Below are 21,743 nucleotides of genomic sequence, written 5' to 3'. Positions count from 1 at the left end.
AAAAAAAAAGTGAATCAAACGAATCCAAATGTTACACAGCACTAACATACATAAAAGACGAAACCAATTGAAACCTAATTGAAGAACCCTAAAAACAATCAAACAAACCAAGGTGAAAGAAATTGAACTAAAATCAAATTACGATTCAGAAACTGAAACTTACTCCTCCCCATGATTTATGTTGTCTGCGGTTGGCTAAAATTCAATAATATACTTTTGCGAAAAAATTAGAAGGGAAAAAAGAAAGGAATCTCAAAAGGACTTATAAGAGAAACTGAAAACTAGAACAAGGATCGGAAACAAGAGAAGAAGAAGTATGGATCGAAGCACGAAATCGACAAAAGAAGAGCAATAAAAGTCTTGAAGATGAAGAAGAGGAATAAGATCGTAGAGGCGATATATCCATTTAAAGAAAGAAGCGGCGATTTTTTTTGGGTAAGAGAGAAGAGGAAAGAGGTCGAGAGAGTTTGAGACTTTCGTCGAGAAACGTAGGGATGCAAAGTGATGGATGAGAGAGCTTTTTATATATATGATAGAGAGAGACCAGAGAGAGTCTTCCTTCTTAACTCGGTTCGGTGGTGGCGAAATCGGACCAAAGAATCAAATCTCATTCACATCTTAGAATATCCTCTTCCACGTGTCCCTTCTTTTCACCCTCCAATGATCCTATAACTCTACCGACGTATGACTCATAATTTAATTTCCAGTTTCTTTTAATGTTCTAGATTAACACCATTATTAACTTTAAGGTTATATTATAGGCTTCTTTACAGTTACTTTACATCATTAAAAAAATTATGTTCTAGATAAACAACATTATTAAGGGTATATTATAAGCTCCTCTTACAGTTACATCATAAAAATTATGTCTGTAAGTAATACGTACGTTACGTACCAAGATGTTTTGCACGAAGAAACGCAGAGAGTGGTATTGATGGTAGTAAAGTCGATTCTAATTTCGTCGAACGGCTCGTGCTTCTCTTGTAGGACTTGGGCATCTTGCTCTTAAGTTTTTTTTTTTTTTTTTTTTTTTTTTTTTTTTTNTTAGCTCAATCGAGCCAAAACGAAGGAACATTATTAACATAGGTAACTAAGTACGGAACTAAACGCAAGATTATCCGCTTTACCATTATGAGAGTGTGAAATATAGACTAAGTCAAAAGAATCAAACTCCTTTCTATCCGCCTGTATGTCTTCCAAATACAGCGTGAAAGCTAGCCACTCGGAAGGTGAAGACACTATTTTCACTAAGTCAGAGCAGTCGGTAAAAAAAACGACAGACTGATTATCCGCCCCAATCATACAACGCATGGCCCAAACAAGAGCTTCAATCTCAACATGGAGAGGAGATAGGCTTCAACGAAGATTAGCCACACCCATTGCTCTTATGTTTTTTCAATTAACGAAAAGCTATATTTCTCGTAAGCTTTTTTTTTTTGTGTGTTCCTTAATTATATATATAAGGGTGTACGTACTCTATTAAGCTCCCTAATCCAAATCAAATTAGCTCACGCGCGTGAAATCTATTTTCTACTTAGGTTAGGATTTGGTTTTTTTTTTTTCCTATTATTCCTTATCTTTTTTTTATTTTGCAAATAAATGAAAAGAAAAAGAATCTCTTTATATATATGAATCACGTGGATAAATATACTATTATCAAGTCTCTCGTGTGGTTGGTTACGTAGACCTCACGAACAGTGTACTTGTTGATTGTAGATTCATCAATCATTAGTCATTATTATCTACCACAAAATTAAATAAATAATAAGCACATATATATTTCTGCACTTTTCATTATTACGACTTACACAACTATTATTAAACTAATAACTGCTCATATCCTCAGCATGGATCAATATTTTTTCTGAAAACTATAATACAATAAGAATAAAGTTAATGTTATATTTCTTTTTAAAAAGTTCTATTGTTTGAGATAGTATATATTTTTAAGATTGCAATTTTTCTATAAATCAATATATATATATATATATATATATATATATTTTGAAATAGTAATTATAATATTGTAATTGTGAAAAAATAAATTTGATTAATTTATTAATCACAAAATGAAAACACACATTTTTTTCTTTGTATTTTCAATTTTTAAAATTCAAAATCACAACATATCCAGAAAAAAATTGTACATGTTTATTAATCATAAGTATTATATGATAATTCAAAACAATTTGTAAATAAAATAAACGAAAGATGATAGGAGAATTATAATTTAAAATCTTAACAAAATTTTTCCAAATCTAGTTATTAAAAATAATCATATTGCCTACTTGGATATAAAATCTTAGTTTTTATTTTTTGACAAAAAATCTTAATTTCTAAAATTCTGATTGTTTTATCTATTTTAAAAATTAATTAGTAATTTTCGTTTATAAATTAATTAGAGAGAGAAAATTTTCTTTTTTGGAAACTAATAATTATTTAAAATATATTTTTTTAAAAGTTATGATATATTCTGTATATTTGGTCAACATATTTATTAAATTATATTTTATTCGATTAGATGAATACTAATTTTAAATTTATTATCTTTATTAAATTAATTAATTCATTAATATTTATTAAGTATTTCTAATGGCATTTGAATATAAATTTTTACACTTTTAAGGTTAATTTTATATTTTTACTTCCCAATTAATATAGTAGGATTAACAACTTATGTCGCTAATTAAACGAAAGAACTTCACTTTTTTAAAAATTGAAGAACAAGAAAGACCATACAATGTGTGGAAATTGGGAGTGATTTATATACGCGATTTATATACTGTTGCGTATATAAATCAAAGAGAAACTTGTTTAACCAAAAGGGAATAATAAGGATATTAACTAATTTTTCTTCTTTTTAATTACCAGAAAGAAGCATTACAATCAAAATGAGTATTTGATTTTGTAAAATATTAAGTTTCTTTTCTCTCCCGTTTCCAAACAAAATAAAAATGTAAAAAGAAGACCCACTAAAACGTTTTGTGTGTTATCTCTAGAAACCAGAAACACTACCAATGTGTTTTTTCATAGCTCTATCTTTATGATTATGATTTCTCCCTCCACCTCCTCCTCCTCTTCCTCGTCCCCTTCCTCGACCCCTTCCTCCTCCATTCTCCGCCTCTGTACTAACCTCTGAGTTGTTATTGTTATTCTCATAACTCTTCTCTTGCGGTTGATGCTCTCTGTTCCCCATTCCTCTTCCCCTTCCCCCTCTCGAGCTTCTCCCATTCTCTCTTCCATCTCCTGTGTTCGCATTCACATTAGGCTGACCCCTCTCATCTCTCTGCCCCTGATACTCTGTCAGCTTTCTTACCGCTCCGAGAGGGATGTTTCCCCCACGCCCCAACCCAAGTATCTTATCTCCCTCAGCTTCATTTATCAGTGAAGCTTCGTTTGCGTTTGCCACCGCAACTGCGCCTGCCACTTTGTAACTGTAGTTCTTACCATCTTTCACATAGAATTGAGGATTCTTTTTGCTACCCCACTTTGGAGCATCAGAGGGCTCCGATCCAGCTGAGCCAGCTCTGTTATTAAACGCCCCGCTTTCTTCTGTACCTGATTCCGCAACACTCAATCCCAGATCATCAAAAGAATCATCGTATTCATCGTCGTATTCGTATTGCGCAAGTAGGGCTGCGTTCCTCTCTCTGTCGGATTCTTTTCTAGCATCGAGAATTTTGTAGCTTGGAATATCATCCTTTGGCTTTCTGACAAATCTACCAACCGCTGTAGATGAGGCTGATGAAGCTGGAAGTGAAGGACGTGTGATTGGTTGCCCTGTGTAAATAGCAGAGCTACTAGTGTCAGATTCAATGAGCTTTCCTTTCCCTTTGTCTTTGCTTCTAAGAGTTGGAGCAGTTTTAGGTTGTGGCATCGTCTCCAGTGAGGTATCCAACCGCTGCAAATCCTNCTCTCATCTCTCTGCCCCTGATACTCTGTCAGCTTTCTTACCGCTCCGAGAGGGATGTTTCCCCCACGCCCCAACCCAAGTATCTTATCTCCCTCAGCTTCATTTATCAGTGAAGCTTCGTTTGCGTTTGCCACCGCAACTGCGCCTGCCACTTTGTAACTGTAGTTCTTACCATCTTTCACATAGAATTGAGGATTCTTTTTGCTACCCCACTTTGGAGCATCAGAAGGCTCCGATCCAGCTGAGCCAGCTCTGTTATCAAACGCCCCGCTTTCTTCTGTACCTGATTCCGCAACACTCAATCCCAGATCATCAAAAGAATCATCGTATTCATCGTCGTATTCGTATTGCGCAAGTAGGGCTGCGTTCCTCTCTCTGTCGGATTCTTTTCTAGCATCGAGAATTTTGTAGCTTGGAATATCATCCTTTGGCTTTCTGACAAATCTACCAACCGCTGTAGATGAGGCTGATGAAGCTGGAAGTGAAGGACGTGTGATCGGTTGCCCTGTGTAAATAGCAGAGCTACTAGTGTCAGATTCAATGAGCTTTCCTTTCCCTTTGTCTTTGCTTCTAAGAGTTGGAGCAGTTTTAGGTTGTGGCATCGTCTCCAGTGAGGTATCCAACCGCTGCAAATCCTCATGGAGTGTTCCCTCAAGAATCCTCTGTATAACTTCTTCTGGATTCTGGTTATAGGCTTCAAGACATGCAGCTAAGAAACCGTTCCCATAGTCAGGGAATATGTCTTTTATCTGACTGATCTTGGATTGCATAACTACAGCATTCTCATCCATAAGATCTTTGGTGTTTCCACCATCAGTTAGAAGAAGCGGCGACTCCTTCATAGAGAAAGTGTCTGCAGAATGCAACATGATCATGGACAAATACTGAAGCTGCTCATCTTCCATTGATAGCCATCCTGCATGGAAGCCAGTAGCAAACTGCTTATAACTCATGGCATTAAGAAACAAAGAACTAGGTTTTGCACAAAATTTCACAATGATTTCACTAGCTAACAGTGGATTTAATGTGTTGCTTATTTCATCTTCAGTGAACTACACAATCTATCCTAACAGATCATATACATACTTAAGACTAGAACCGACTTTGACATGGAAAATCAGGTAACAGCTGGGCAGANTGATCCAGCTGAGCCAGCTCTGTTATCAAACGCCCCGCTTTCTTCTGTACCTGATTCCACAACACTCAATCCCAGATCATCAAAAGAATCATCGTATTCATCGTCGTATTCGTATTGCGCAAGTAGGGCTGCGTTCCTCTCTCTGTCTGATTCTTTTCTAGCATCGAGAATTTTGTAGCTTGGAATATCATCCTTTGGCTTTCTGACAAATCTACCGACCGTTGTGGATGAGGCTGATGAAGCTGGAAGTGAAGGACGTGTGATCGGTTGCCCTGTGTAAATAGCAGAGCTACTAGTGTCAGATTCAATGAGCTTTCCTTTCCCTTTGTCTTTGCTTCTAAGAGTTGGAGCAGTTTTAGGTTGTGGCATCGTCTCCAGTGAGGTATCCAACCGCTGCAAATCCTCATGGAGTGTTCCCTCAAGAATCCTCTGTATAACTTCTTCTGGATTCTGGTTATAGGCTTCAAGACATGCAGCTAAGAAACCGTTCCCATAGTCAGGGAATATGTCTTTTATCTGACTGATCTTGGATTGCATAACTACAGCATTCTCATCCATAAGATCTTTGGTGTTTCCACCATCAGTTAGAAGAAGCGGCGACTCCTTCATAGAGAAAGTGTCTGCAGAATGCAACATGATCATGGACAAATACTGAAGCTGCTCATCTTCCATTGATAGCCATCCTGCATGGAAGCCAGTAGCAAACTGCTTATAACTCATGGCATTAAGAAACAAAGAACTAGGTTTTGCACAAAATTTCACAATGATTTCACTAGCTAACAGTGGATTTAATGTGTTGCTTATTTCATCTTCAGTGAACTACACAATCTATCCTAACAGATCATATACATACTTAAGACTAGAACCGACTTTGACATGGAAAATCAGGTAACAGCTGGGCAGAACCAAATTCTGCAAGCAAATACCTGCAGTCTGTAAACTCCTAAGTCTGTCAATTATTCTGTAATTCTTCTCAAGCTTTTGGAGTAATCGGTTCTTGCTATCCACTGACTGCTCAGAAAGTCCACTGATCTCCCTGAATGTTTGAATCAATATATCTGCCCTCACCATAGGGTCCTCTACTCTTGACGGGAACATCTTTGTGACAGGTGGAATTGAAGTTTCGTGATTGAACACATCATTGCTGAGATAACAATTATCTAATATGTTCCAACATAAACTTCCTATCCTTGTTGATAACATGTTTAAACTCGTTGATATATCTGAAAGAGAATCATGGTCTCCATCCTTGAACAAGACCTGAAAGCCATGATGAAGTGATGGAAGCAATGAATCATGCAACAGAACAAGGCTGCGGAGAATTTCATCGCTCCCATAACTGCACAGATGGATTTAGGTTACGATAAAAACAAATCCAAAGCAAGCCAAATATAGATCACTATAGCAACCAACGTTCCACTATTAATACTGTTTTTCATCAATCATGAGACTCCCATAGTGGAATTCAATACAAATCCACTTACAGATGATTTATGTCAACTAATCTTGTGCGATAGACGCAAGATTCGTAGATACTACCCTCACAAGAAACTGAAAAATTAGATAGAAAATGGTGCATACCTTGTCTCAACAGGGCATGCTAAGATTATAACAGCTGGTGTATAAGCAGAAATAAAAGCATCCAAAGAAACAACTCCATCATTAATGAAGTCCATAACCTAATCACATAAAAAAAGACATTAGCACAGATGGATTACATGCCCACACACTATAACAAGCAAAGTCCTGTGTTCTTGTAATAAATTACAACAAGAGAAGAAACTTGCTATATTTTGAATAGTTGAGTATGTTAAGTGTGTGCATACTTGCGTTTTGTGCATGCAATTGTGTCTACATGCTTACGTATTCATGTGAAAGAAAAAAACTAAAGATGAAATACAGTATATTAAAAGAGAGATATATGTTAACGCCATTCATAGAGCAAGCTCTATCTTTCCTTAACCTAGAATAATCAGTTATATGTATGTCCAATGTAACAAAGAAAACCTTATCAGGCCTTAGATAGATATCTTGGAAAAGATCAGCACAAAGGTCTCATGTATCATCAAGTTTTAAATAATTACTCTTTGTACTTTTAAATTAACCCTTGAAGAACTAAAAAAGAAAATGTTACTAGTCTCAAGTGTCTACAGAAGCAAACACACAACAGGGAAATTAATAAATTAAAAAGGGACGGAAATTCACCTCCAAAAGGTCTGANATAACTCTTTTATCAGATACTATAACTATTACATGCAAACAAAAGACATAGGGATGAATTATCCATACGATGAGATGAGAGGGAGTTTGAAGTGACTGATTGAAAACGGAAGCGATAAANAGGGAAAGCCGAATAATAGAAATTAAAACAAGAATTAACAGATCAATCAACACCTACACTCGGGAAGTGGTTTTAAACTTAATATATATGTGTGTGCGCACATATATATACACCTTTAATTTNCATATTTATTGCATCACCATGGTCAATTGTTCATACATACTGTAAAAGGTAAGAAAATTTAGTTTCATATAAGGTTGGGAGTCTAAACAAAAATATTTGTTACCTTCAGAACTGTTAAAATGCGTTTGGTGAATTAGATGATGAAGCACANCGGAATCCAATTTTGTGATTTCACAGCATTTTCAATCTGGGAAAATATACAGTTAGATTAGCAAAAGATTATTTCTTATCCAATCAACAATTGGGAATCCCAGGATGTCAAATACCACAAAAAGAGAATCAATCCTAGCCAATTGATGCACAGAGATAAAAACAAATTATCTTAACTCTTTGGATGAAGTTAATTTTATAACGACTTACTAAAGATTTTGTGAGCTCTGCATTCTCATGTCCATATATAGCGCATATATCCAATAATTTTGGCAAGTCCAGTAACTTCTTGTCCTGCAAGAGAACTACAAACAAAACTAGTGAATACCTGTACGCTAGAAAACAGGTTCTGAAAATTCCTACAAAACATGTCACGCACAACGAAAAGAAAAAAAAATATAGAAGAAAACTATTAAGAATCAGAAACAACAACTCTAGTTTACTGCAATGATGAATTCAATTCATCCTGAGAAGTCTTGATCAATGGGTGGACTCCTCTCGCTACCTGATTCCTACATCGATCCTAATATATTTAAGAACCACATATTCTGGTGCAAGCTCTACTTAACTCTGCCCTAGACTAACCAGCTTTAATCAGTTACCTACCATATAGTGAGAAACAAACGTTTACAATCGATTACACGCATGAGCACCAACTGTCGACCAATCTAAGTAAAACTTCTACACATAAGACTCGTAAAGCTTATCCAGAATCTAAATATGTACAGAAATCTTAGCCTGAGTTAAAAAAAAAAAGACTATTTGACAATAATCACAAGATTCATGTCCCCTTCAACTGTCCCTACTTCTAACTATACTTCTAAGTGAACAATGGAAAATTTACTTAAACCCTGGATGATATATTAGTACCAGGGACTTGGTAAGAAAAGAATCATAGTAAATCATAGTTCAGTTTGGATTAGGAAAAAGCAGCTTCCACCGAGGATGAGGCACAAAATAATTATAACCTAAAAATTAGTAACAGAGAGGAACTACAGAATATAAACACTGAGGCATGTCAATCTTTCATTCTACTGTTCATTTAATTTTCAGAATGAAATGAAATAACTACCAACAACTGAATGGAATGAGCATAGACAGAGAGCAAAAGGCCACCTTCATGATCTTTCAGACTGAGGCTATCAGAAGCTCGAGCACCGGGATCCCTATTGGACGATCTGCCACAACCAAAATACATACTCCTCAACTCACAAAGACCAAAGAATCAAAAAAAAAATAAAGACGTATTTTCGACTCGAGGTTCAAAGTTTCACAGCAAGAAATGGTAAAGAACATCCATGAGGTTGGTTATGAAACAAGTAGCGCGACTCACACTCTATACAAGACCATGAAAACACGGCGACATAACTCGACTTCTCCAACAATTACACCGGCAACAATTCCCTTGACACCATGAAAAGGGAAATCATACCATCTGCTTCTAAACTGCAGGAAGCTATCCAAGAAATCACGCAACGATGCATCACTAGCCACTGTCATCAATCAAGATAAGCCAATTCATCCCAAAACCCATCAAACAAAAATAGTTAAATATCGAGAGACCAAAGCTAAGCTGAGAAATCGTTGGTTGGTAATTACGAACCTTCTCGCCAAAAATCCTTAGGATTGAGCTTAAGGAGCCTTGAGAGCTCTCTATTGAGGAGATCGACCACTCGCTGAGACTCAACTGGATCCAAACCTCCATCATCGGAGCCGAGACCAGCAGCTACAGGCTCATCCTGCGGCAAGTAATTGACGAAACTCCCACCGCCTAGAGCCACCAGCTGTCCCTGATCCCCAATCCTAACCCTACTACCACCTGAAGCGGAGACTCTGGAACTCGCGGTGGAGGAATCTGATTGCCTAAGCGAAGAAGAGAGAGAAACGGGGAAAGGAGTGGAATTAGAGGTAAGAGTTGGATTCATGGGTTTGGGTATAAACTTCTGCTGCTGCTGCTGCTGATTACCCTTGGGAACGTATCTTGCGTTATCGTCTTGCCGATTCGAGCGTCGGTTAGACATGATTGTCTGCTATGAAAAGATCGACGATGGAATAAAAGAGAAGATACCGACGATGAGGAGGAGGAGGAGGAGGAGGAGGAGCAAAGGCGCAGCCGCTGGTGATAAAACGATCGGGATTCCACGAACTGCGTTTGCGTTTGTGATTGCTATCAAACTGCGTTTGACCATTAAAACGAATAAACGATCTAAAAAAAATTGGCAGCCGGATTTAACTTACATTTGTTGAACCAGTCCATATCAATCAGCACAACTTTAATATATAATACGGTTACAAAGAAGTAACCAACTTTAATATTTCATGGTTGGTGATGGAGTGTTATCGATCTCACACGTTAGTTAATAGCAGACGCTAGCTTTCGCAGATATCATTCAGATCATGTAATTTTTTATCTTTAAGTATGTTATGGTTTTCCAACTATTAATATCATTTTTTTAATAATATATTTCTATATGTCCAAGGTATGTGATATTGATGTTCGGTGTGAGTTTTGTTTCAATTTTAATGAGGTGGGTGTCTTGATTTTGAGAGTGTTTACGTAAGAAAAAATATGTGAATCTTTAAAAGTTGGGAAACTCAGATGTTTTATATGCTCTCTACCCTCATGTTAACTAGCGATTATTTATCATGTCTGACATTAAGAGTTGTAACATCCATAGACCATAGTTATGGATATCCTCAAACTTCTTAAAGAATATCAAGCCGACTAAGTAATAAACTCATGCATAACATTATTAAAGAAAACTATATATATATATATATATATATATGGATTGGCTTTATATTTAGAACTAGTATTACAGCCCGTGCTTACGCTCGGGCATTGTTTCGCTTTATTTACATCAAATAAAAGGAAAAAAATATTGTTTTTATCTTTACATATAATTATATTTAATTTATAACAGTTGAAAGTTCATTTTATCTATCAAATTATTAACTTTTGATAGAAACTAAATTTTCTTTTGGTATAATCTATAATCAGAACATTTTAAAATAATTGAAAAATACAATGAAAGAGAACATGTATCGTATCTTTCATAACTCTTTTATCAGATACTATAACTATTACATGCAAACAAAAGACATAGGGATGAATTATCCATACGATGAGATGAGAGGGAGTTTGAAGTGACTGATTGAAAACGGAAGCGATAAAGTAGCAGAGTAAGCTTCGTTAAGCTTTATCGGATGTGGTCATCTGCATCTTTTGCCAACACGTTCATCATACCACATGAAAGCATTGCAATACTCATACATATTTATTGCATCACCATGGTCAATTGTTCATACATACTGTAAAAGGTAAGAAAATTTAGTTTCATATAAGGTTGGGAGTCTAAACAAAAATATTTGTTACCTTCAGAACTGTTAAAATGCGTTTGGTGAATTAGATGATGAAGCACAACTTGGGAATCTATGGTGAGAGATTATATTGTTATCGGTGTCTACTGAATGACTACAACTTGGAATTGTGTTGCTGCTTATTGGAATATCTGTTAACATAGAATATACACCAAAATAAATAAATTAGTTAGAAAATAATGTAAGAATATGTGTTGACAATTCAAGGATCCAAAGAACAATACGTGTTTCATTGTGTTTCCTTCTTTCTTTCCTCTTATTCATAATGCATGTCACCACTCTAACTTTGATTCAGTTTATCAAGACAGTTAATTAGAGTACCATAACACTTTAAAATCAAGATCAAATAGATAAGAGTTTCAAAGAAAAACAGTCAGATAAACAGAAACATAGCAAACAAAAATTGGCTATGGAATTCTAGAGGAACTATGTATAATTTTCAGATCAATGGAAGATAAATCTACAGCTAAATGATTTTCGATACAGAATCTTCCACAACTATAATAAAGTAAAAACAAAAATAGGAGATATATAGGGATCGTATGACGAAATTTGTGCACCTGTTACCGCCAATTTCTTCATGTTATACTACTCCATCTCAACACCGTTATATTGCGGTTGATTCAACATATGATCTGATTTCAACTTGTGTACCTGAAATCCCTTCTGAATGATTCTCCTACTTCAAGTCATACTATTTCTGTAAAGTAAAAAATCAATCCCTTTAGAATATTTGGTAAATTGTACAAAATAGAGCGAACTTGTGCAAGTACATTTCACGATAACATATCAGTGCCTTTATTGCTTTATATTGTTTCCTCAACCTCTCTAATGATCAATCTCTCCATCTCTGAGTTTATCTTGTTCTTTACATATGCTGCGTACGTCTTCTTGTGTGTCCTTACAAATCCAAGATGTAGAGCACAATTTCACTCTTGCAACTCCTTGAACGATTTACAATAGCCAAACACACGGTTAAACCAGTAAAAAATATGAAAACATAAACTGTTGATTTTTAGAAAGAGTAAAAGAATGCAAATCAAACTTTTCAAAAACTAAGACATATAATTTCCAATTATAAGTGAGAATTTGAAATCCCAGTCACCCAAAATTACCATCCCATTTTCCATGGAGGATCCTTGAATCCGTTTTGCTCCTCCGAGATATCTAAACAAAATTAGGAAGACTTAAAACGACTCAGGTTAGATGAGAATAAATACAACGATGAGGTCAAATGATTCAAAAGAAGATAAAAGAGGAGGAAAATCTGAAAGTTTTTGTGAACCTAGAAAAATCTAAAATGGAGCAGGATACTTTTCTTACACCACCAACTCAGACGCAATGATGTCGAACATATATGGAGACAAATATTTCTTGAAAANAATTACGAACCTTCTCGCCAAAAATCCTTAGGATTGAGCTTAAGGAGCCTTGAGAGCTCTCTATTGAGGAGATCGACCACTCGCTGAGACTCAACTGGATCCAAACCTCCATCATCGGAGCCGAGACCAGCAGCTACAGGCTCATCCTGCGGCAAGTAATTGACGAAACTCCCACCGCCTAGAGCCACCAGCTGTCCCTGATCCCCAATCCTAACCCTACTACCACCTGAAGCGGAGACTCTGGAACTCGCGGTGGAGGAATCTGATTGCCTAAGCGAAGAAGAGAGAGAAACGGGGAAAGGAGTGGAATTAGAGGTAAGAGTTGGATTCATGGGTTTGGGTATAAACTTCTGCTGCTGCTGCTGCTGATTACCCTTGGGAACGTATCTTGCGTTATCGTCTTGCCGATTCGAGCGTCGGTTAGACATGATTGTCTGCTATGAAAAGATCGACGATGGAATAAAAGAGAAGATACCGACGATGAGGAGGAGGAGGAGGAGGAGGAGGAGCAAAGGCGCAGCCGCTGGTGATAAAACGATCGGGATTCCACGAACTGCGTTTGCGTTTGTGATTGCTATCAAACTGCGTTTGACCATTAAAACGAATAAACGATCTAAAAAAAATTGGCAGCCGGATTTAACTTACATTTGTTGAACCAGTCCATATCAATCAGCACAACTTTAATATATAATACGGTTACAAAGAAGTAACCAACTTTAATATTTCATGGTTGGTGATGGAGTGTTATCGATCTCACACGTTAGTTAATAGCAGACGCTAGCTTTCGCAGATATCATTCAGATCATGTAATTTTTTATCTTTAAGTATGTTATGGTTTTCCAACTATTAATATCATTTTTTTAATAATATATTTCTATATGTCCAAGGTATGTGATATTGATGTTCGGTGTGAGTTTTGTTTCAATTTTAATGAGGTGGGTGTCTTGATTTTGAGAGTGTTTACGTAAGAAAAAATATGTGAATCTTTAAAAGTTGGGAAACTCAGATGTTTTATATGCTCTCTACCCTCATGTTAACTAGCGATTATTTATCATGTCTGACATTAAGAGTTGTAACATCCATAGACCATAGTTATGGATATCCTCAAACTTCTTAAAGAATATCAAGCCGACTAAGTAATAAACTCATGCATAACATTATTAAAGAAAACTATATATATATATATATATATATATGGATTGGCTTTATATTTAGAACTAGTATTACAGCCCGTGCTTACGCTCGGGCATTGTTTCGCTTTATTTACATCAAATAAAAGGAAAAAAATATTGTTTTTATCTTTACATATAATTATATTTAATTTATAACAGTTGAAAGTTCATTTTATCTATCAAATTATTAACTTTTGATAGAAACTAAATTTTCTTTTGGTATAATCTATAATCAGAACATTTTAAAATAATTGAAAAATACAATGAAAGAGAACATGTATCGTATCTTTCATAACTCTTTTATCAGATACTATAACTATTACATGCAAACAAAAGACATAGGGATGAATTATCCATACGATGAGATGAGAGGGAGTTTGAAGTGACTGATTGAAAACGGAAGCGATAAAGTAGCAGAGTAAGCTTCGTTAAGCTTTATCGGATGTGGTCATCTGCATCTTTTGCCAACACGTTCATCATACCACATGAAAGCATTGCAATACTCATACATATTTATTGCATCACCATGGTCAATTGTTCATACATACTGTAAAAGGTAAGAAAATTTAGTTTCATATAAGGTTGGGAGTCTAAACAAAAATATTTGTTACCTTCAGAACTGTTAAAATGCGTTTGGTGAATTAGATGATGAAGCACAACTTGGGAATCTATGGTGAGAGATTATATTGTTATCGGTGTCTACTGAATGACTACAACTTGGAATTGTGTTGCTGCTTATTGGAATATCTGTTAACATAGAATATACACCAAAATAAATAAATTAGTTAGAAAATAATGTAAGAATATGTGTTGACAATTCAAGGATCCAAAGAACAATACGTGTTTCATTGTGTTTCCTTCTCTCTTTCCTCTTATTCATAATGCATGTCACCACTCTAACTTTGATTCAGTTTATCAAGACAGTTAATTAGAGTACCATAACACTTTAATATCAAGATCAAATAGATAAGAGTTTCAAAGAAAAACAGTCAGATAAACAGAAACATAGCAAACAAAAATTGGCTATGGAATTCTAGAGGAACTATGTATAATTTTCAGATCAATGGAAGATAAATCTACAGCTAAATGATTTTCGATACAGAATCTTCCACAACTATAATAAAGTAAAAACAAAAATAGGAGATATATAGGGATCGTATGACGAAATTTGTGCACCTGTTACCGCCAATTTCTTCATGTTATACTACTCCATCTCAACACCGTTATATTGCGGTTGATTCAACATATGATCTGATTTCAACTTGTGTACCTGAAATCCCTTCTGAATGATTCTCCTACTTCAAGTCATACTATTTCTGTAAAGTAAAAAATCAATCCCTTTAGAATCTTTGGTAAATTAGTGTACAAAATAGAGCGAACTTGTGCAAGTACATTTCACGATAACATATCAGTGCCTTTATTGCTTTATATTGTTTCCTCAACCTCTCTAATGATCAATCTCTCCATCTCTGAGTTTATCTTGTTCTTTACATATGCTGCGTACGTCTTGTGTGTCCTTACAAATCCAAGATGTAGAGCACAATTTCACTCTTGCAACTCCTTGAACGATTTACAATAGCCAAACACACGGTTAAACCAGTAAAAAATATGAAAACATAAACTGTTGATTTTTAGAAAGAGTAAAAGAATGCAAATCAAACTTTTCAAAAACTAAGACATATAATTTCCAATTATAAGTGAGAATTTGAAATCCCAGTCACCCAAAATTACCATCCCATTTTCCATGGAGGATCCTTGAATCCGTTTTGCTCCTCCGAGATATCTAAACAAAATTAGGAAGACTTAAAACGACTCAGGTTAGATGAGAATAAATACAACGATGAGGTCAAATGATTCAAAAGAAGATAAAAGAGGAGGAAAATCTGAAAGTTTTTGTGAACCTAGAAAAATCTAAAATGGAGCAGGATACTTTTCTTACACCACCAACTCAGACGCAATGATGTCGAACATATATGGAGACAAATATTTCTTGAAAAGAGATCGTGGGTGAGGAAGATGGATCATGGACTCGTGGAACAGGGAAGTTGAGATACAATATCAGTTATTTTGTTTAGTTTTCCTTAATTTTGATTTTGTTAATAATTATTTTTTGAATTACATGTGGCAAAAGGTTAGAATATGATTGATCAGCTGACTTGTGCTTTATAGGATAAAGGATTGGTAAATTATCAATGAATTATATGTAGACATGGATTGCTGTATTATGGCAAATTCATTCGAATAATATCTGGTGTTTTATATATCCTAATAGTTTCAACATTCAATGTATCAATATATATAATCGACTTCCTCCTAAACATAAAAGAATCATGCCAATTGACTTAAATGGCATCAAAGTCGACATCTATGCATGTCAAGATTTGATTAATTTTCACTTCCATATATAATGAAAAAAAAAATTTAGAAAAAAGAAGTAATTCATGATTTTCACTTCCATATATAAGCTGGAAGTGAAGGACGTGTGATCGGTTGCCCTGTGTAAATAGCAGAGCTACTAGTGTCAGATTCAATGAGCTTTCCTTTCCCTTTGTCTTTGCTTCTAAGAGTTGGAGCAGTTTTAGGTTGTGGCATCGTCTCCAGTGAGGAATCCAACCGCTGCAAATCCTCATGGAGTGTTCCCTCAAGAATCCTCTGTATAACTGCTTACTCACACGTACTCATGTGAAAGGAAAAAAACTAAAGATGAAATATATTTAAAAGAGAGATACTGTATATGTTACGGGCGCCATTCATAGAGCAAGCTTTATCTTTCCTCAACCTAGAATAATCAGTTAATATGTATGTCCAATGTAACAAAGACAACCTGATCAGGCCTTAGATAGAGATATCTTGGAAAAGATCAACACAAAGGTCTCAGGTATCAAGTTTTAAAATTATACTATTTGTACTTTTAAACTAACCCTTAAAGAACTGAAAAAAAAAAAAAAAAATGTGACTAGTCTCAAGTGTCTACAGAAACGAACACACAACAGATAAATGAAAGAATAAATTAAAAAGGGACGGAAATTCACCTCCAATAGGTCTGAATGGAGTTGTCTATGTCCATGGGTCTTCACTGTTTACACTTGATACTAAGGTCTGCAGATACAAAACTAGATATATCAATCCAAGGGAAAGCCGAAGAATAAAAATCAAAACAAGAATTAACCGGCCAAGAATGTTAAATTCAACACTAGGGAAGTGGTTTTAAACTTGATATAAATGTGTGTGTGATCACATATATACAGTATATATATATATATATATACACACTTTAACTTTACTAGTTTATCCCAAAGTAGGGTTTTTGAAATCAACTCATATAACATACCTCGAAAGATGAGGTGCAACGGTGATGCATAATGTGCAGGATGCCCAAGAAATGAGACAGCATCACATTCAAACTTTCAGGAATCCAACTTTGTGATTTCACAGCATTTTCAATCTGGGAAAATATACAATTAGATCAGCAAAAGAATATAAGTTATCTCATTTCTTATCCCTTAACAATTGGGAATCCCAGGATGTCAAATATCACAAAAAGAGAATCAATCCTAGCCAAATATCTTAACAACTCTTTGGACGAAGTTAATTTTAAACGACTTACTAAAGATTTTGTGAGCTCTGCATTCTCGTGTCCATATATAGCGCATATATCCAATAATTTTGGCAAGTCCAGTAACTTCTTGTCCTGCAAGAGAACTACAAACAAAACTAGTGAACACCTGTAAGCTAGAAAACAAGTTCTAAAAATTCCTACAAAACATGTCACGCACAACGAAAAGAAAAAAAGAATCAATTATAAATTAAGAATCAGAAACAAGAACTCTAGTTTACTGCAATGATGAATTCAAATCATCCTGACAAGTCTTGATCAATGGGAGGACTCCTCTCACTACCTTGATTCTTAACATCAATCCTAATATATTTAAGAACCATGTATTCTGGTGCAAGGTCTATTTAACTCTGCCATAGACTAACCAGCTTTTGTCAGTAACTTATATTGAGAAACAAACCTTTACATAACGCCTGAGCACCAAATGTCGACCAATCTAAGTACAACTTCTTCACATAAGACTCGTAAAGCTTATCCAGAATCTAAATCAAACATGTACAGGAATCTTATGAGGCCATTGTGGCACACATTTGAGTCAGCTCTGCAAGTCTATCTTCGATCGTCAGTTGACGGTTCTGAAGATTCATATGATAGAAGATATAATTCAGATGGTGAAGAGAAGAAGAGTCTTTTTGACACTTTTCAAATAAGGATCTTTGTTTTCTGCTGAACGAATGATTAATTTGTGAATGTTATATTTGATAAATTATTAGGGTCGTGGCTAATTGCAAGTCCTTGCTTTTATAGGAATGCATTAAAAGTATGCATTGTGATTGTGATTGAATCCAATCTACTCATCGTCTCACAATCTAATCTATTGAATGCTAGAATCAATCTCATCGTCTCACAACGCAAAAACAGACAACTACTGACAGTAATATAAGTTGTAACTACTAATTGGAAGCTTGAATTTTTAATTCCTTACACAAGAAAAGTTGATCCAAAAGCCCTTTAACAAATGCATTTGTATTTTTTTTTTTTTGATTGCAATATTTGATTAATGATTTATTGTAAATAAAGTTTAAAACTCTAATCCTAGTTTTCATATTTACTTAATAACTTTACATAATACTTTTAAAATTTTTATCTATGATATTTTATATGAATTATATATTGTTTTATTTAGTTAAAGTATAAAAAATTATTTAGTTTTAAACTTTTTTTTAAAATTAAATTGGTTGTAGTGAATATTGATGAGTTATTAGAATTTTGATTGATTGATTTGTCTTTTTATATATATTTTTAATTTTATTGATTTTGGCGAATTGAATTGAGAAGGCAAACAAAAAAAAAGGATGTTCTGGGCCGCATTAAGCATTATAACAATTGGGCTTCATAAAGGTTAAGTGAATTCACTCAGATTGGACAGCCCTTGTTTAAAAATAAATTCTTTTGTTTTTGGTTTTTCCTACTCATTTTGAGTGAACATATATTCTCTTGCGGATCATTTCTCTCTTTTCTTTTCTTTTAGGGGGATCCTTTCTTAACTACTTCTTGATTGCTTTCTCTCTTTTCTTTTCTTTTAGGGGGATCCTTTCTTAACTACTTCTTGATTGCTTTCTCTCTTTTCTTTTCTTTTAGGGGGATCCTTTCTTAACTACTTCTTGATTGCTTTCTCTCTTTTCTTTTCTTTTAGGGGGATCCTTTCTTAACTACTTCTTGATTGCTTCTAAGAAAATGTTATCTGATTTTATAATTTTTTTTTTTTCCTTCCAAGAACTTTATTAAAAAGTTGAAACAGAGTCAAGAGTTATAATCTGATTTCATAATTTATTCACTAGTGTTCTCTTACAAAATATTTCAGCTAGTTATATTGTTAAGTTGGTTCACTAAAAAGTATAACGTTTACCCATTTTGGTTATCCTCGAGCATACAATAGACTGAAAGCAAGCGATTCTAATTAGATGAAACACATCACATCACCCACTTCAGTGGCATTATGACTTTTATAATCTAGAGAAAGATGCAACAACTAAATCGTTCAAACGAATCTACAATTGGTTCCCTAAACAGTGAGAAGAGAGAGAGAGAGAGAGAGAGAGAGAGAGAGAGAGAGATTATTACACTAGTAAGTTCATTTACAAAGTGAATTTGAACTACTAAAAGCAATGAAAGTCTTCCATTTACTCTCCTTTGTCCCGGGGGGGATATATGTCATGAGCACTCAGCGTTTGCATCCTTGGGCAAAACCAAGCCGATCAAGCACTCAGAAGAAGACGGGGAAACCGAAAGCAAGGAACATGTCTCTTGCGAGTGTGGAAGAATGAAGAGATGCCTTGCCCACATGGGACTTGAAGCTGGGATCTTTATCACTCCTGCACAATCTCTCTGCTTCAAGTATGATATGAAATCTTGTAGCTGCCACGCCACACAGACACAATAAAAAAGAAGTAAGTTTGAGAGAGTTATTATACCTACACAGGAATTAAAAAAAAAATGCAGTAATTAACTCTCGGGTTTGAAAAGTTGATCACATACCCCTTTACGATCGCTAAAAGTTGCCGGAATTAACTGACAGACCTCCCTCTGTAAAACATAATACCTCAAATCGTAAGTAAAAAGCTTGCAGTCAATAATTTTACTTGGCGATGGAGTTGGAAACTCACTTTGTGTGGTTGCGTACTCGTAAAAGTAGCTTTTACGTGCTTCATATCCGTGCGCTTGGTCATATCCAATTTAACTGGCCATCTGCAAGAAGGAAACAAATGTTATTCGCATAGCACATCACTTGATTATAGAGAAAGACACAAATTTGAACATAAGATATCAAATAAGAGTGAGGTTTTGTCACTCACTGCACAGGCTCGGAAGATCCAATGATATATTTGCAAATGTCTGATTCCAGTCTCTTTGCAATGATGGTGGAGTAATGAACTCCACTTTTGGACAAAGCCCCCTGCCATTGGTGTCCTATATTTTGTTTGGAAGCCTCTGGTCCAGACAACTGTATCACCATTGGAGGTAAGCGTGGGGACGATGATGGTGAACAAGGAGGAGGGGGAGCCAAAGGTGGGTGTGAGTGAGGCAAAGGAGGTGGTGGAGCTTGAGGCGGAGGCGGCATCATTTCAGGTGGCGGTTCCGGTGGCTGGGATTGAGGTTGTAGTGGTGGCTGCATTACACAGGATAATGAATGCCCTAAAGGTGGAGGTGGGTACACTTGATCAAATTGCTGAACTTGGGGTCCTTGTGTCTGAGAGACTGGCAGCACAGGAGGTGGCATGAATGGACCTGAAACCTGCTGCGGTGGAGGTCCTTGCATCTGTGATGATGTTGCTACAGCATCACCGCTTGGAGAGATTAGAGATCTTGTATCCCAAGAGCTGGTTGCAGGAGGGTAAATGGTTTGTTGAACAAACGGAGATGGAGGAATTTGAGATGTTGGTGTAGCAGGCACTACAGGCTGTCCTGGAACTGGCACGGGAACACATGGAGGAGTTCCTGAGACCGAGGCATGGTGTTCTTAATTTCACATATCTTTTCTGTCACAAGTGAACACGCATTCAGGAGAGATAAGAGACAAAATTTACCTCCTTGTGCAGAATTCGCAAGAGTGCTACCAGAAGCAGGCCAGGTTTGCTTAAAGGTAGCTCCACGAGGTACAGAATTACAGTGGTTATCCGTACTCATTAAGGGGGATACATACTCCCCTGATCCACTATCCTGTTTCGATGATGGAGGTATCTGAAGGTGCCTCTCTGGATAACTGCTCAGACAAGAAACTTCCACATCAGACAAAAATAAAAATAAAAACATGAAGTGCATATACCAAAGTTAGAACGCTCAGAGTGTGTGAGAAGATACAAAGTCTAGTGGATATTTTACTATTACTAATAACGTCAACAGTTCAAATCATCAGAGAAAACATAGGTCGGGAGAAGCGGAGACAAACCTTCCTCCATCTTCATGAGGCAAAGGACGATTGATTGATGCCAGGTGAAATTTACTCTTTTCTCCACGAAAAAACCTGAGATGGGCCATTACAATGGCAGCATCATCTGGTGTATCAAACTCCATCAGAAGGGCATGTTCATAGTACAGGTCAGTCACCATGCGAGGTCCCTTGTAAAGAGCTTGCCGTGACTCATGGACAATTTCATCCCTCTCCCACTGACTATTGATGCTTCCAATATACAAATGAGTACAATAACCATATGCTACTCCATTCAAAGATCCCCTTGCACCAACTCCTATATCCATAAATTTAATGCGCCAAGGAAATTGCGCTCGCAGATATTCTCGAGCTCTGATTGCATCAATTATACTTCTATATTCAGCTAGGGCAAATCCTTTCACTGGATCAAAAAAGAAACGGTCTACTGGGCCGTACCTATCAAGCTGAAACCTTAGATGACCTTCAGTTTCATCTGGTCCTAAATAGCCTAACCACAACTGCCCCGAAGCCGGAAAAATGTCAAAAGCAGTGGGGTCCCCATCCAAATACCAAACAATTTTCCCTGATGTAGGGATATGGGGTGATCCTGTAAGAACAAAACTGTTCCTACGATCCACAGAGTTAGTCCTTAAATC

General features: G+C 35.9%; 3 protein-coding genes and 2 long non-coding RNA genes across 11 annotated transcripts in view; all 5 read right to left on the bottom strand.

Moving 5' to 3' along the window:
* LOC104776833 (interferon-related developmental regulator 1-like) overlaps positions 1-531 on the bottom strand; it is a 3,181-nt gene extending 2,650 nt beyond the window's left edge. Inside the window, exon 1 of the mRNA XM_010500969.2 lies at positions 164-531. Coding sequence (XP_010499271.1) covers positions 164-173 — 10 coding nt within the window. The 5' untranslated portion in view covers positions 174-531. The remainder of the gene's footprint in view (positions 1-163) is intronic.
* Positions 2,833-9,918, bottom strand: LOC104778907 (activating signal cointegrator 1 complex subunit 2-like). Its single transcript, XM_010503318.1, has 10 exons — positions 9,269-9,918; positions 8,999-9,158; positions 8,782-8,843; positions 7,876-7,970; positions 7,665-7,702; positions 7,257-7,278; positions 6,633-6,730; positions 5,978-6,390; positions 5,323-5,734; positions 2,833-3,797 (listed from the first exon to the last, which is right to left on the bottom strand). Exons 1-10 carry the CDS (start codon positions 9,684-9,686, stop codon positions 2,996-2,998), a joined length of 2,520 nt encoding a protein of 839 aa, XP_010501620.1. The 5' UTR covers positions 9,687-9,918; the 3' UTR covers positions 2,833-2,995.
* On the bottom strand, positions 10,734-12,420 carry LOC104776830. 3 transcript variants are annotated; one of them, XR_766168.2, is made up of 5 exons: positions 12,162-12,420; positions 11,820-11,990; positions 11,607-11,746; positions 11,042-11,177; positions 10,734-10,977 (listed from the first exon to the last, which is right to left on the bottom strand). It is a non-coding gene; the product is annotated as an uncharacterized LOC104776830 (long non-coding RNA). The 3 variants fall into 3 exon arrangements; XR_766164.2 differs by having other exon boundaries at positions 11,820-12,420; XR_766165.2 differs by having other exon boundaries at positions 11,871-12,420.
* Positions 13,904-15,684, bottom strand: LOC104776831. Of its 3 annotated transcripts, XR_766173.1 has the most exons (5): positions 15,332-15,684; positions 14,993-15,160; positions 14,777-14,916; positions 14,212-14,347; positions 13,904-14,147 (listed from the first exon to the last, which is right to left on the bottom strand). It is a non-coding gene; the product is annotated as an uncharacterized LOC104776831 (long non-coding RNA). The 3 variants fall into 3 exon arrangements; XR_766170.1 differs by having other exon boundaries at positions 14,993-15,684; XR_766172.1 differs by having other exon boundaries at positions 15,044-15,684.
* LOC104776828 overlaps positions 19,131-21,743 on the bottom strand; it is a 7,362-nt gene continuing 4,749 nt past the window's right edge. For 2 of the 3 annotated variants that reach the window (XM_019243691.1, XM_019243692.1), the window contains exons 4-9: positions 21,106-21,708; positions 20,744-20,919; positions 20,012-20,654; positions 19,823-19,904; positions 19,695-19,742; positions 19,131-19,574 (exon numbers count right to left, since the gene is read on the bottom strand). In XM_019243691.1, coding sequence (XP_019099236.1) covers positions 19,371-19,574; positions 19,695-19,742; positions 19,823-19,904; positions 20,012-20,654; positions 20,744-20,919; positions 21,106-21,708 — 1,756 coding nt within the window. In that variant the 3' untranslated portion in view covers positions 19,131-19,370. The remainder of the gene's footprint in view (positions 19,575-19,694; positions 19,743-19,822; positions 19,905-20,011; positions 20,655-20,743; positions 20,920-21,105; positions 21,709-21,743) is intronic. The other variant, XM_010500967.2, reaches the window with a different exon arrangement.

This window comes from Camelina sativa, chromosome 3 (genome assembly GCF_000633955.1).
Source record: "Camelina sativa cultivar DH55 chromosome 3, Cs, whole genome shotgun sequence".
NCBI lineage: Eukaryota > Viridiplantae > Streptophyta > Magnoliopsida > Brassicales > Brassicaceae > Camelina > Camelina sativa.
This window is presented reverse-complemented; position numbering and strand designations above follow the sequence as displayed.